Source organism: Coregonus lavaretus (assembly GCF_964263955.1).
Source record: "Coregonus lavaretus genome assembly, chromosome: 12".
In the NCBI taxonomy this organism is placed as follows: domain Eukaryota; kingdom Metazoa; phylum Chordata; class Actinopteri; order Salmoniformes; family Salmonidae; genus Coregonus; species Coregonus lavaretus.
In genome coordinates, this window is record NC_139999.1 from 46,873,261 (window position 1) to 46,888,889 (window position 15,629).

At 42.2% G+C, this 15,629-nt stretch overlaps 1 protein-coding gene across 1 annotated transcript in view; it reads right to left on the reverse strand.

Annotated features, from left to right (window-relative positions):
• Positions 1-9,128: 9,128 nt before the first annotated feature.
• The window catches only part of LOC311138535 (ubiquitin-associated protein 1-like), a 31,304-nt gene continuing 24,803 nt past the window's right edge, over positions 9,129-15,629 (reverse strand). Inside the window, exons 6-7 of the mRNA XM_084173250.1 lie at positions 12,801-12,902; positions 9,129-12,480 (exon numbers count right to left, since the gene is read on the reverse strand). Coding sequence (XP_084029376.1) covers positions 12,340-12,480; positions 12,801-12,902 — 243 coding nt within the window. The 3' untranslated portion in view covers positions 9,129-12,339. The remainder of the gene's footprint in view (positions 12,481-12,800; positions 12,903-15,629) is intronic.

Consider the following 15,629-nt stretch of genomic DNA (forward strand, 5'->3'; position numbering starts at 1 on the left):
CTAGCAAGTAGAGGCCTACAAGTAAAAACCCCCAGATGTAGTTAAATCTCTAAATGCATGTTGTTGTTACTCTGTTTGTTGCCCATGCAGTTCATGGGGGATCAGAAAGATGTTGTGATGTTGTGAAATGTCTCAACCTCGAAGATAGCTCAGCCATCACCACCCTTCATCTAAAGATGTCTCAAGAGCCTCCTTAGCCCTGGGCTAAGGAAGATTTTAGCCCGGGTCTAAGCGAGTGTTCACACTTGCATGATCTAAAGTGGGCTAGCACCAACCTTAGCCCAAGGCTAGCTGGCCCTGGTCCAGAGCAAGGTTAGCACCAACTTTTTGGGGTTAGCCTCAAAAACAGTGCTAAAATAGCCAGTGTAAAACAGGGTCAAGAACAACTCCTAGAATGCTCACTGTCCAATCACAAAAGCAGCACTTTCACTTTATTTACATATGCTGGTGATGCCTGTAAAGCCCAAATCAGAAAGATTGTCAAAGTTGTCAATTTGAGTAGAAGAGTAGTGTCAATTCACATACACTGCGTAGCGTACCCTATGCCAACTTAATTCAGGGGTGTCAGTTGGGTATGGCAGGGTATGGCAGTCTCCATACCAATAGCTCATGACCAAAAATGTAAAGTAGGCAACAACAAAAAAGTAGAATAAAATCATTCCAATGCCGATTAAAATGCAACGGCTGTTTAGTGTACTGGGTGCTGGCCTTACTGTGTCTAGCTTTAGGACCATGCGGAGCATCGCTCAGAGAGCAGCTGCCAGCCTTAGCCCTTTTGTCTCACTTTCACACTTGGTCCCTTTCAGACAATTTTTGTGAACGCAGTGCAGTTTGCTGAATTGTTTGTGCAGTGTGAACACTCCAAAGGAACTCAGACCCCTCAAAGCGAACCAAACTGAGACCATCTCGAGAGGTTGTCTGAGTTCAGTTCGCTTGAATTCCGCGTTCCAGTTCCCTTTTTTAGGACAATGTGAACGCAAAGCTCCCCCAGGTTCGCTTGTCATTATTCCCGCACCCCACACACTAGACTACTGCAACACTGTTTACCCTGCCATAAACCCTCACATTGGTGACACAAAAAAGATGATGATGTGCAGGTTCGCGGAAAGAAATGTGTGCTATTTTTGGATATTGATTAAAGATTGTCAAGGATGCACAGAAATTCCAAAATGTGGAGTTTTTAGTTCAGATTATTTGTTTGCAATATGTGATCTATAGGCTAAGAGAGCTTCATAAGCTGTTTGTTGATTGTGGGGTTTGAATAGTGTGAGAAGACAACATACACTACATTACCAAAAGTATGTGGACACCTGCTTGTCGAACATCTCATTCCAAAATCATGGGCATTAATATGGAGTTGGTCCCCACTTTGCTGCTGTAACAGCCTCGAATCTTATGGGAAGGCTTTCCACTAGATGTTGGAACATTGCTGCGGGGACTTGCTTCCATTCAGCCACAAGAGCATTAGTGAGGTCAGGCACTGATATTGGGCGATTAGGCCTAGCTCGCAGTCGGCGTTCCAATTCATTCCAAAGGTGTTCGATGGGGTTGAGGTCAGGGCTCTGTGCAGGCCAGTCAAGTTCTTCCACACCGATCTCGACAAACCATTTCTGTATGGACCTCGCTTTGTGCACAGGGCATTGTCATGCTGAAACAGGAAAGGGCCTTCCCCAAACTGTTGCCACAAATATGGAAGCACAGAATCGTCTAGAATGTCATTGTATGCTGTAGCGTTAAGATTTCCCTTCACTGGAACTAAGGTGCCTAGCCCGAACCATGAAAAACAGCCCCAGACCATTATTCCTCTTCCACCAAACTTTACAGTTGGCACTATTCATTGGGGCAGGTAACACTCTCCTGGCATCCGCCAAACCCAGATTAGTCCGTCGGACTGCCAGATGGTGAAGCGTGATTCATCACTCCAGAGAACGCGTTTCCACTGCTCCAGAGTCCAATGGTGGCGAGCTTTACTTTCAAAGTTCTTGACATTTTCCGTATTGACTGACCTTCATGTCTTAAAGTAACGATGGACTGTAATTTCTCTTTGCTTATTTGTGCTGTTCTTGCCATAATATGGACTTGGTCTTTTACCAAATAGGGCTATCTTCTGTATACCCCCCCTACCTTGTCACAACACAACTGATTGGCTCAAAAGCATTAAGAAGGTAATAAATTCCACAAATTAACTTTTAAGAAGGCACACCTGTTAATTGAAATGCATTCCAGGTGACTACCTCATGAAGCTGGTTGAGAGAATGCCAAGAGTGTGCAAAGCTATTTGAAGAATCTCAAATATAAAATATATTGTAAACACTTTTTTGGTTACTACATGATTCCATATGTGTTATTTCATAGTTTTGATGTCTTCACTATTATTCTACAATGTATATTTGACAACTTTTAATCCAGTACATTCCTGAATAAAATAATGTACTTTCTACTCCATACATTTTCCCTGACATCCAAAAGTACTCGTTACATTTTGACAGGAAAATTGTCCAATTCACGCACTTAAAAGAGAAAATCCCTGTACATCCCTACTGCATCTGATCTGGCGGACTCACTAAACACAAATGCTTTGTTTGTAAATTATGTCTGAGTGTTGGAGTGTGCCCCTGGCTATCCGTTTGCTTAATATAAGGAATTGTATTTTTACTTTTGATACTTAAGTATATTTTAGCAATTACATTTACTTTTGATACTGAAGTATATTTAAAACCAAATACTTTTAGACTTTTTCTCAAGTAGTATTTTACTGGGTGACTTTCACTTTTACTTGAGTCATTTTCTATTAAGGTATCTTTACTTTTATTTAAATATGACAATTCGGTACTTTTTCCACCACTGCAAATGGTTCCCACAAACTGTTAGGGCCTACATAAAGCTGTCCCAACAGCAGAGCTTTCTTTTCAGCACCATGGAGTGAATCCTTACCACCGCTACACCTGGCTAGCAGCGGAGACTTGTTTGGCAGCTAAACAGTTCATTCAGCCTCATTTACTGCCTTTTTAAGAAACATAGCTGATATGGCTGACTTGCTTAAACAAATGTGGTTTCTACTGACAATTGAGATGTACAAACTATGGCATAAGGAAATTATGAGCGGATAAGAGGCCAATGTATTCAACCTTTTCTGGCCGATGGTGTTGCGTGTGAATGTTTATCCTTTTAAGCTTGGAAAAGAGACCCTTAAACCCAGACTTGGACCACACACCCTCTCCACCGAATAGCAGGCAGGGGAAGCAAAATAGTGATTGCTTTGCAACACTTGCAGTTAGCCACTGATTCCTTCCAAACCACTCATTTGTTGAATTTGCAATTTCCAACTTGTTGTGTAATGTTCTTGTCCAATGGCCGATGAGCACTGATACGTTTTATCTATAATTTATCTTCATATGACAAGGATTGAAAAGGATTTGCCAGTAGATTGTCGACGTGATTCATGATGATGACTGCTTGTCTAGCTTGCCAGCTAAGATTTTGAAAGTATGATGTTGATATAATCAGTCCAATCAAAGCTACCGGTAGATATAACGTGATTTGACGTAATTTTATCTGTGGCCATTGACATTGAGCCTTCTTGGATGGGCACTTCTAATGTAAATCTATGGCAGCACCATACGTAAAAATGCATGCGCACATGACTGTATGTCGCTTTGGATAAAAGCGTCTGCTAAATGGCATATTATAAGGGGGCTTGAACTTTCTAGCTCTCCCTGTAGATTTTGCAGTGAGGTAATGTCCAACACTGAGCCAATCACGGCGCAACTAGATAAGATTACCAACCCCTACGCTCTGTATTTTCCGCTGGCTGCCCCTCCACCACAGAAAGCACTGAGCTAGGCTGAAACACCTGCATTTTGGAGCTGCCTTACTCAAGAAAGAAAAAAAGAGACCATGATTGTATGCGGCTTTATTAACTCAACATTTTGTAATATATATATTTTTTTACATTGTTTGCAAACTGATATGTGACGCATAATGCCAAAATAACATGCAAAACAGGCAACAAAAAAGGTGGGGCTAGCTAGGTGGGGCACAAAACATGAATGACAGGTCGCCACTGCGGCCTTGTGACTTGATAGCGAGTATTATGCATCTATTTCATGTTGCACCGTATGTGCCGTTCCACAAGTAAATTACAATTTATGATGAGGTTGAGATTGTCCACAGACCTTTAAAACGAATATTAAGGTGATAATTAATGTCTGGGGTCGTTTATTTTTGCTCTTCTCCAAAAACCATTTGAGTTTTTAAAGTGTAGAAATGAGCTTCAACATATACATATACACAACATAAATATCACCCACCCCACTTTGCCATACCCTAGGTTTAGCAGAACTGACGCCACTGACTTACTTGTCCCATTTTAGTGAGCATTTCTCCTTTGCCAAGATAATCCATCCACCTGACAGGTGTGGCATATCAAGAAGCTGATTAAACAGCATGATCATTACAGGTGCACCTTGTGCTGGGGACAATAAAAGGCCACCCAAATGTGCAGTTTTGTCACACAACACAATGCCATGGATGTCTCAAGTTTTGAGGAAGCGTGCAATTGGCATGCTGACTGCAGGAATGTCCACCAAAGCTGTTGCCAGAGAATGTAATGTTAATTTCTCTACCATAAGCTGCCTCCTAGGTTGTTTTAGAGAATTTGGCAGTACATCCAACCAGCCTCACAACCGCAGACCACGTGTAACCACGGCAGCACAAGACCTCCACATCCGGCTTCTTCACCTGCGGGATCGTCTGAGTCCAGCCACCTGGACAGCTGAAGAAACTGTGGGTTTGCACAACTGAAGTAATTCTGCCCAAACTGTCAGAAACCATCTCAGGTAAGCTCATCTGCATGCTCGTCGTCCTCACCAGGGTCTTGACTTGACTGCAGTTTGGCGTCGTAACCGACTTCAGTGGGCAAATGCTCACCTTCGATGGCCACTGGCACGCTGGAGAAGTGTGCTCTTCACAGATGAATGCCGGTTTCAACTGTACCGGGCAGATGGCAGACAGCGTGTATGGTGTCATGTGGGCGAGCGGTTTGCTGATGTCAACGTTGTGAACAGAGTGCCCCATGGTGGCGGTGGGGTTATGGTACGGACAACAAACACAATTGCATTTTATCGATGGCAATTTGAATGCACAGAGATACCGTGACAAGATCTTGAGGCCCATTGTCGTGCCATTCATCCGCCGCCATCACCTCATGTTTCAGCATGATAATACACGGCCCCATGTCGCAAGGATCTATACACAATTCCTGGAAGCTGAAAATGTCGAAGTTCTTTCATGGCCTGCATACTCACCAGACATGTCACCCATTGAGCATATTTGGGATGCTCTGGATCGACGTGTACGACAGCGTGTTCCAGTTCTCACCAATATCCAGCAACTTTGCACAGCCATTGAAGAGGAGTGGGACAACATTCCACAGGCCACAATCAACAGCCTGAACAACTCTATGCGAAGGAGATGTGTCGCGCTGCATGAGGCAAATGGTGGTCACTCCAGATACTGACTGGTTTTCTGATCTACCATTTTTTTAAGGTATCTGTGACCAACAGATGCATATATTTAAAAAAATATATGATATCTGTATTCCCAGTAATGTGAAATATATATATTAGGGCCTAATTTATTTATTTCAATTGACTGATTTCCTTATATTAACAGTAACAGTAAATTGTTTTATTTATATTTTTGTTTAGTCTACATAACACAGATCCTCGAGTTTCCCAGCCGTAGCCTGCCTAGGCTATATGCCTGTGATCAAAATCAACACAGGTAGGCATAACGTTGTTGTTTTCAAATATGTATTATTGGCTCTGGCAGTATTATTATTATCAACACTAAATAGACACTTTTTAACTATACATGTCAGAAGAAGGCAGTGGGAAGGTAGGCCCCTAAATGGCAGGTAATCCAAAGAAAGACGAGTAGGCGGCCGGTACGATGCAATAAACTTTAGTAAACTATTAACAGAATATATTTACAAAAGAATACACATAGCAGCAGTCAGCATAGTACATCAGGACGCGCAACTGTTTCGACTACTAGAGTCTTCCTCAGGCAGCGGGCTAGTGGAGATCCATAGCGCCCACTAGCAGCTACCCAGGCTAGCTATCTTTATAAAAGCCTGATTAGATCTAGCTTCAATCGTAGGATACCACTCTGGTTTGAGTACCAGAGCGAAGAATAATTGAATTTACAAACATCCTAGCACCCGGTTGTTATGACAGGTGTCAGTAAACATCTGCTCAAAAACTGAATTAAGTTGTTGCCAGTAACACAGTTACTCATTAACCCTCGAGATTACATAAACAGTATTGCCAACTCTGCTAGGGCGAGTAAAATGATCAATGAGGTGTTCTCTCATTTGTGTCTGAAAATAGCTAGCAAGCTAGCCAACGTTAGCCAGTTAGCTTGGGTGCTAGACTACCATTGAGGTCGGAATGCTCAAATCAACTCTACTCCTCCGCCAGAGCATCCAGTGTGCGCTCTGAACGCTCAGAGAGCAAAACTCTCGAATTTACTAACGGACAATCTGACAATGCTCTGAATAAACAAACAGCCCAGAGCGCACTCTGACACTCAAGTAAATTTACGAGCGCACCCTTTGCTGCAATTAATTCTAGAAAAAGCACAATGTTCTGTCCATTCAGAGTTCAGATTTCGAACAACCATCACATGTATGAAACAAACAGATTAGCCAAAATAAATGTGTAACACATGGACAGGGTATCCCCCCAAAATGTATTGCTTTAGAACAGAGCTCATTAGCCTTAGAATGATGGGTCATGTGATACATCTCACACACAAATGAAAGTGAATATGAAGCTAAACTTAATATGGCGTCTACTTTCATTGGTTATTTTGTTGCAAACAGCGATTATCAGAATGCTCACTCCACTCTGCAAGTGCTTGCCTGTTGATGATGCCATTGCACCGTTACACAAGAGAATAGTGACTAAATCATACAGGGGCCAGGGTTGAGAAAGGTGATCAGTCTGAGGCAACCTCTGCTGCCTTGTAACAGTGGAGCAACTGGTCACGGCATTACCAAAGTCAATATTCCCAACACTGCCATCAACTGGTAGGCCTGATTACCAACAATGACGAGACGGCCTACAGATAGGAAGTGAGAGCCCTGGCGGAGTGGTGCCAGGAAAATAACCTCTCCCTCAACAAAACAAAGGAACTGATCGTGGACTACAGGAGACAGCAGAGAGAGCACGCCCCCATCCACAGGGCCGCAGCGGACAGGGTCAAAAGCTTTAAGTTCCTTAGCATGCACATCACTGAGGACCTGAAATGGTCCCTCCACATCAACACTTTGGAGAAGAAGGCTACAGCTTGTTTCGGCTTGGCCCCTAAGACCCATTCTGTCGGGCTGTATCACCGCCTACAACTGCAGGGCTCTCCAGAGGGTGGTGCGGTCAGCCCAATGCATCACCGGGGGCAAACTTCCTGCCCTCCAGGACATCTACAGCACCCGGTGTCACAGGAAGGCTAAGAAGATCAAGGACCTCAGCCACCCGAGCCACAGCCTGTTCACTCTGCTACCATCTATATTAAAGGCGGAGACAGTACAGGTGCATCAAAGCTGGGACCGAGAGACTGAAAAACAGCTTTAAGCGCCTTTGAACAGGGTATGGTAGTAGGTGCCAGGTGCACCGGTTTGTCAAGAACTGCAACGCTGCTAGGTTTTTCACGCTCAACAGTTTCCCGTGTGTATCAAGAATCGTCGACCACCCGAAAGACATCTAGTCAACTTCACACAACTGTGGGAAGCATTGGAGTCAACATGGGCCAGCATCCCATGCAACTCAATATTAGGATGGTGTTCTTAATGTTCTTGTACACTGTGTATATTGTCCATACACACCACATATTTATACTCAGGACTCTGACATTGCTCGTTCTGATATTTCTTAACTTCTTGTTTCTTCTTTTTTTCTTTCTTGGGATTATTTGTATATTAGTATTGTACTGTTAGACATGTACTGAATTGTTGGAGCTAGAAACGCAAGAATTTCACTGCACCTGCTTTAACATCTGCTAATCTGTGTATGTGACAAACTTTGATTTGAAGGTCTGGAATAGTAAAAGAACCATGGCATAGTTAGGGATCACATAGGAAATACAAATATGTCATGGATTTTAGCCCACTTTCAGCCAAGTTCCATTTAGGTTTTGAGCTCCTTTCCCTTTTGGTGTTGGCTGTGCTATCATGCCAACTCCTTTTCACTCATTGTTATGCCAAATGTTTGGCTTGACAATGACAACATCGGAGTTGGCAGCCAAGTGCACAAACAGATCTGAGACCAGGCTACTTGTGGTGGTCACAGGTTCTAGAAGACTGGTTACCTAAGTAGCAGTGGTGTAAAGTAACCAAATAAAAATACGTTGAAGTACTACTTAGGTCATTTAGTGTACTTTACTATTTATATTTTTGCTTACTTTTACTCCACTACATTCCTAAAGAAAATTTTTATTTTTACTCTCATACATTTTCCGCAGGTTGACATCTTTCATGAGTCTTGTCCTGGAGGCAGAACTGAGCAATTTCCCCTTAGATAGGCCAGCTGCAATGACAAAATTGGCTATATTGTAGAAATTCATGAAAACAAACAAATTGCTTTTTGGTCTTAATTTAAGGTTAGGATTAGTAGTGTGGATAAGGTTAGGTTTTCAGATTTTATGACTTTGTGGCTGTGCCAGTTACTGACCACTCTGCAGAGCTGCCTCCACAACAAGATTCATGATGAAAAACGCTAACCTGCACATTTTCCCTGACACCCAAAAGTAATCGTTACATTTTGAATGCTCAGGCAGGACAGCAATATGGTCAAATTTATGCACCTATCAATATAACACGTTGTCATCCCTACTGCCTCTGATTTGGTGGACTCACTAAACACTAATACTGCGTTTGTAAATTCGGTCTGAGTGTTGGAGTTTGCCCCTGGCCTGGCTGTCCTTAAAAAAAAGTAAATAAGAATATTGTGCCATCTGGTTAGCTTAATACAAGGAATTTGATGTATGGCATTTTCACTCATGTATGAAAATTGAGTACTTTTTCCACCACTGTACTTAAGTACCTTTTAAACCAGACACTTTTAGACTTTTACTGAAGTAGTATTTATTCAAGTATGACAATTGAGTACTTTCCCACCACTGGTAAGCAGTGTGGTTATTGCTCTATGCAGCCCCTCAATAGGCAGTCAAGCTTCAATCATATTGCTTCCACTTATACAGCTCTGAGATCTGTGTGAACACAAAAGGGCATTTTTCACACTGGCAGTTTCAAAGGGTTCCAAAATGGAACCGGGCATGGAACAAATGTAGATAGAGCATATAACCGCACAGCTCAGGCTCTGATGTAAAAGTTAGTAATGGAATATGAACAGAACAGCCCATCTACTTTGACTGAGGCAGCATAAATAAAAAGGCACCAATTCTTTTTTTTTTTATGCTGACCACTCCACAAAACTGGAAGTTTCTCGCCTTTACCCACAATGCTCAGGGAACAATCATATCTTTGCATTGTTGTTGTCGTGTCTAACAATTGCTACCAAACCATTGTGCTGCTGTACAAACCAGGTGAAAAACATACCACAGCTAGAATGTATCGAATGACTTGTTTTCCAATAACCATTGATAAAAAACACCAACACACCTTATAAATAGTAACAGCCACACCATTGAAAAGATGTGTATGTTTAATCACATTGAAGAACTGCCAAATGATTCAGGAGAAAACGAAAAAAAAAAAAAAAAAAAACTACATTTCAGGAGCTACCAGGAACACCACTTATTTATATCATTAAGACATAAAACTCCAGATTCGTCATATCAGACCAGCCCTTCCCAAGTCTCTCATTGACTCACAAAAAAACAATATCAAGTTAGGATTAGACCCAATAATGTCCACAATGAAAAAAGCAGGCTAGCACTTGTTCTCTCAACCATCAACATGTTCTATGTGGCTTGGCTTCTTGTGCCCCCCTCCCCAAAGAAGTCTGAGTGTTCAAAGGAAATGTACAACTTATCAGGAGGCTAAAGTTCGCCTATAGTTCAGAGCAAGGTCTGGAGGTGGCCCGGCGTTTAGACGCTATGCTCACAGTCTAATAATTCATAATGGGATCTGGGGTGTTTCAGTATCTGCAGGCAAGTGGATCCGTCTGGGTTAAGTGGCACACACTGCCAAGACCATGACTGACACACTCATATCTGTATTGGCAACATGCTATCAATAGAAAGATCAAACTCTACATATGTTCTCAATGCCAGATTCTTACAATAGGCCTACATGATTTTGTCAATCTGTAACAATTGTTTGTTCACGTCTTCAGATGGCAGAACTAGATACAACCTCTGATTGAAGTGCCAATTTTCATAGTCACGTTCCCATGTACTGCTTTTCAGACCTTAATCTCATGTGTCACGAGATCCCCTTGATTACCAGAGAGATCTCCCCTTGATTAACAGAGGAGATCAAGACTTGTGTTCTATAAAGAGATCTCCCCGCGATGAAGACTGTTGTATTCTAAATAAATATTTTGTCATCTTCAAAAAGTAATCTTGAAGCGTGAATCAACTGGCTGCTTGGTTGGGAGAGGACAGAGATACTTTTCTGTGAACCAAGATTCACACATGAAATGGAGAGCATCATCATGGCACTTCAAAAATACCTGTAGACTCATACACACAGATCAGTAGTCAAAAGGATCGATGCAAGGTGAAAACATAGCTATATGAAGTACAATTAGAACATAAAATATCACCCTAACGAATATGGTTAAAATCTAACTGGTAAGATGTTTTATCTTCTGACCTGTTCTTGGAAGATTTGCCAGTCCGATTCCTATGCATGACACCAGAGTGAGGCCAAAACACATTCAGATCAGCATGAATATGTGTGACGAGTCAGACAAACTCTACTCATAGTTGATAGTGAAGCATGAACTCCAATAATGAGGGGAGTAAATGACAGCAAACAATGAAATCAAATATTTTCTTCTACACATTTCCTCCTCCAGTGAGCGTGTCTCCAGCAAAGGCCATCAGTCATTTTGGGATTTGCTCAGGGACACCCAAAGTTCACTGGGTCTAAAAAAGGTGCCAGTCAGTCACATCATAAAACATCTATTGCACAAACGTTTTGGTTGCAGAACAACCTAACATTTCCATTATTTTTCTCTTCTCTCTGTCCAGTCTATAAAATCGACCCCAATAGGGACTGTTTCAAAGCACCATCATTTTGCTTGCTTATCATACAAGATTTTTCATTTTTTCTTCATATTGATCTCATTATTAAATGTCAGTGTACTTTTTAAATAAGTCAATATCTATGTTGGTGTGGTGTCTGTGCAGTTTTCGCATCTCTGTGCCATTGGGTGCGTGTATGCATTTGGACATGTTTTATATTTCCTGCAAAATAATTGGCCTTGCAGTCTGTTCCAGTGCAGGAGGAGCCAACAGGCAGTAGTAGCAGTTATATTATTATTACTGTTAATGCACTTCCTAAAACAGAAAGCAAAGAAAGAGAATCTCTATAAAATAATGTGTGTCCTTTCGAACAGACAAATGAACAAGCAAAATGACAGCATAGAAAATATGATATCTGTGAACGCCATTCGCGGGAAGAGGGCACTTCTTGGAGTCAGTTCTCTGTTCTGCGATGATGCGCATTTGCGTTTCTAGGTTCTGCCGTCGGTCGGTCAGTAAGTCACACATGGGCCGCTTGGCGTCCCCTCCCCTCCACCATTTTGTAGGCCTGCTCTAAACAGCAGAATATGGCAGCTTAGTTAGCTGGGAGTGTTAACTGTTTATCTGTAGAAAGTAGAGCCTGGCTAGTGGTTCCTCACAGTTCTAGGTCCATTGTCTCCTCCAAGTCCCACCCACAGAGTCAGACACACCCACCAAAGTGCTGTCCAGCATCGGGTCACCTCTATATGCTCCTATGGGAAGTTCACGCCTCCTTCAAACCATCATGGAGCACACACGTTGATCGACAGAAAGGTAAAACAGGCATGTGGTCAGCATAAACCAACCCCCTCGTTTGCATCCATTTGTCCACTGCCCCACACTCCAGGAACACAAAGGTCCCATTTCTCACTTATGTTAGTGTATGTGTTTACTATCTTTCTTGGGGTCACTGTGTGTGAGTGGGCCAGACTGGGGTCATGAGCTATATCGGGTGGGGTGAGAGTTCTCCACTCTGTGCTGTAACACTGTTGGGGCATGGGGACTGTGTGTTTAGGGGTGGACGGGCGGGTGGTACTGGGAGGAAGCCAGCCAGCCAGAGGCCTGTGGGTGGATGGTTGGTTGGAGGGCTCAGCTGGCTGTGGCGCGGGACATGAGGTCCTCCAGAGCCTTGTCCTGGTCATTGTTGTGCACCAGCAGCACCTCCTTGATGGTGTCCTTCTCAAAGCCCATCTCACCAAACCGAGTCATCAGCGACAGGAACTCCAAGGTCTGAGGAAATCATGAAAAACATGCATTGTAATTGGGAATTCTTGTTACGGACTGTTTGTGTACTTGATCGAATAAACAGATTGTTAAAAAACAAACACTTCAGAAGTATTGTGGAGGGAGGAAAGCAGTACATGCTTGGTGTATCCAAGTTCAGGGAAAACTGGAAGTGAACCCTACCTTAGGCCACTCTACATTTCTGTTTTCGAATGCATCACAGATAAGAGTTATTAGCTGGATATTAGCATCTTTGGCATGTTGAGTGCATCTGTAGAAACAGGCATATCTGTGTGTGAGAGAGATGAGACTGTGGGTGGACTTACCTTCTCTTCAGAGTTTTGGAACATATCTAAGCACTCCTCTATGGCACTGGGATCAAATCCCCGCTCACAAAGACGGGCGTGAGTAAACAGGTACTCCAGCACCTGGGTCACAGGACGACAGATATTGTTGATCTTTAGGTGTGGGCTTCCTGTGTAAGGCCAGACTTTATCTGCTAGCTAAGGGATTGATCGACATTTAGAGAATGGTTACCTGGAGGAAAATGGGGGAGGGTCATGCTATTTCAATTTCAGTCCCGGGGAAGGTCATGTAATTTGTCAGGTTTTAGAATTAGTTGCTTATTAGGCTATATATCGTGTGCCTGATGCCGCCCCTCATCTCTGATTCTCCGCTGGGCACGCAATACAAGTGTGCCTATAGGCTATTTAGTGTGGTCCCAATCAAATGATCCATAGCCTATGGGCTATAGGCTACGAAGTGCATGCTCGGAGAAGCACAGAGCAAAGTTATATTTCTAAGATAGCTGGTAGGATGGTGTAAATACAACTAGGGTGCATTACACATGGCAATGGATATTCCAACCCTGAGCACCTGACTGCGCTTGCTGATAATAATACAAGTTATTTTGTGTGCTGCATAACCAATGGATATGCTGTATAGGCCTACGGTGGCAGTTCAGAAGGAGAGTCAAAGGCTTCTGCTGATTTGTTTTGTTTGTTGATTAGGCCTAGTCCAAAACATCCACTTTTTGCGTGCGGACTAGTCTATAGCCTGTTCAGTTTGAGAAGGAGAGCGCGAAGATGAGGAGGACCGGAGCTCAACTTTGATAGCTCAACTTAAATGTTTGTCCATGATGTAATTATCCAAGTTATTGACCAGATAAGCCAGATTCGAGTAACTTACACTGTGGTGCTGAAACTTGAAGCAGTAGCACAATCAATCGGAAATGGTGAGTAGGCATCATTCATTTCAACAGTCTTCATTTTAAATTAGACTTGACAAACAAGACGGCTTTGTGTTGGAGCCTATTTCTTCCTATTTAAAGAAATAAGAGGTAGGCCTACCTGTTTGACAGGAGGAATTAGGCTATAGGCTGATATATCCATAGATTTGTCTGTCAATTCCTCCACCCACCATCCACTCTTTAAATATCCTACCTCGGTGTCAGTGAAGGGCTGTTAAATTAAAACCAAGACTAATTGCCATAGGCCTACCTTTTATTAAAGAAAATGTCAAAAACCACAGGCCTACCCCCTTGTTAGTTTAAGATTTAAGAAAATTAAACTGATCTGATTATATAAAAGTGATCTATAACAGCGCTTTGGTCCGCAATGCTTTACGCTAGAAACAAGCTGGACAATACCCGGGAAAGACGTGACTCCGATCCATATGGGAATATCATTGTTTCATTTCTTTGACATTTAGAGGCTGAGCTACAACCTTCTATAGCCGAGGAGATGAAAAAATAAAAAAATACAAAACTTTGGAAGAAGAGTAGCAGGCAGTTAAAGTTTACATTTTTTCTGTGTCGGTAGGCCTACTTTGTCTGGGGTGGAAAGGTAGGCCTAACTTTTGAAAGTACTATGCTCAGATTCCTAACGACGTCTCAGATTGAATTATTTGCAAACAGTGACAATTTATTGCAAACAAGACCTACTCATTTGGCATTGGAGAAATATGATTAGATATACACATAGGCCTATCTTTGTCCATTCTTATCTTGTAATTTCGGTAATTTGTGTGATATTAAGAAAGATTCTGCTAATCTGTAAAATGACGTTGAATTACATGACATTTTAATAAAAATACATATTTTTTCTTGGGCCTGCAAATATGATAGATTCATGCAATGCTTTTACTATAAAAGGAGATCTTTCCACCCCTACTCTTGTCCACGGTGGTCTGCGAACCCACAACCTTCTGGCCCGCAGCCCTGTGCGCTATCAAAATTCCTGCGTTTTCATATAATGCTTACAGGACGAAGAACAGTTTCTAAAACTGCATATCTATGGCTCTGGTCTGTCCAAGAAGTGAGGGTAAAATAGTAGACGTTCTCTGCTATCCACTTTGTTTTAATTATTATTTTGGGTATTGAGGAGTGTCACTTGTTTGGTTTTTCAAGCGTTCAGGGAGGGTTTAGGTAAAATATATTTTGCTGAAGCCATCCATTTTCATTTCAGAGGGGTCAGATATTTCTCCATGTAACCCTTATTATAATTAACGTTCACTCCCTAAGCAGAGAGCAAGCTAATTATGAACGCAAATATGAGGTGACCAAATTCACCCCCAAGGTTCATACATCTTGAAAGAGATAACAGTGCCTTCAGAAAGTATTCATACCCCTTGACTTATTCCACATTTTGTTGTGTTACAGCCTAAATTCAAAATTGATTAAATATATTTTTTTCCTCACCCATCTACACACAATACCCCGGAATGAGAAAGTGGAAGAGATTTTTTTGCTAATTTAGTGAAAATGAAACAGAAATCTCATTTCAATAAGTATTCAAATTTACTATGACACTCCAAATTGAGCTCAGGTGCATTCAATTTGAGTCCAACTGTGGCTAATTCCATTGTTTGGACATGATTTAGAAAGAAACACCTGTCTATTTAAGGTCCCACAGTTGACAATGCAAGTCAGAATTGTAATGAGGCATATTTGTGGAAGGGTATAAAACAATTGAGCGTTGACAGTTTCAGTGGTCTCCATCATTCGGAAATGGAAAAAAATACAGAACTACCCAGACTCTGCCAAGAGCTGGCCGTCCGACCAAACTGAGCAACCGTGCAAGAAGGACCTTGGTCAGCAAGGTGACCAAGAACCCAATGACCACTGACAGAACTATAGAGTTCCTTGGCTGAGATGG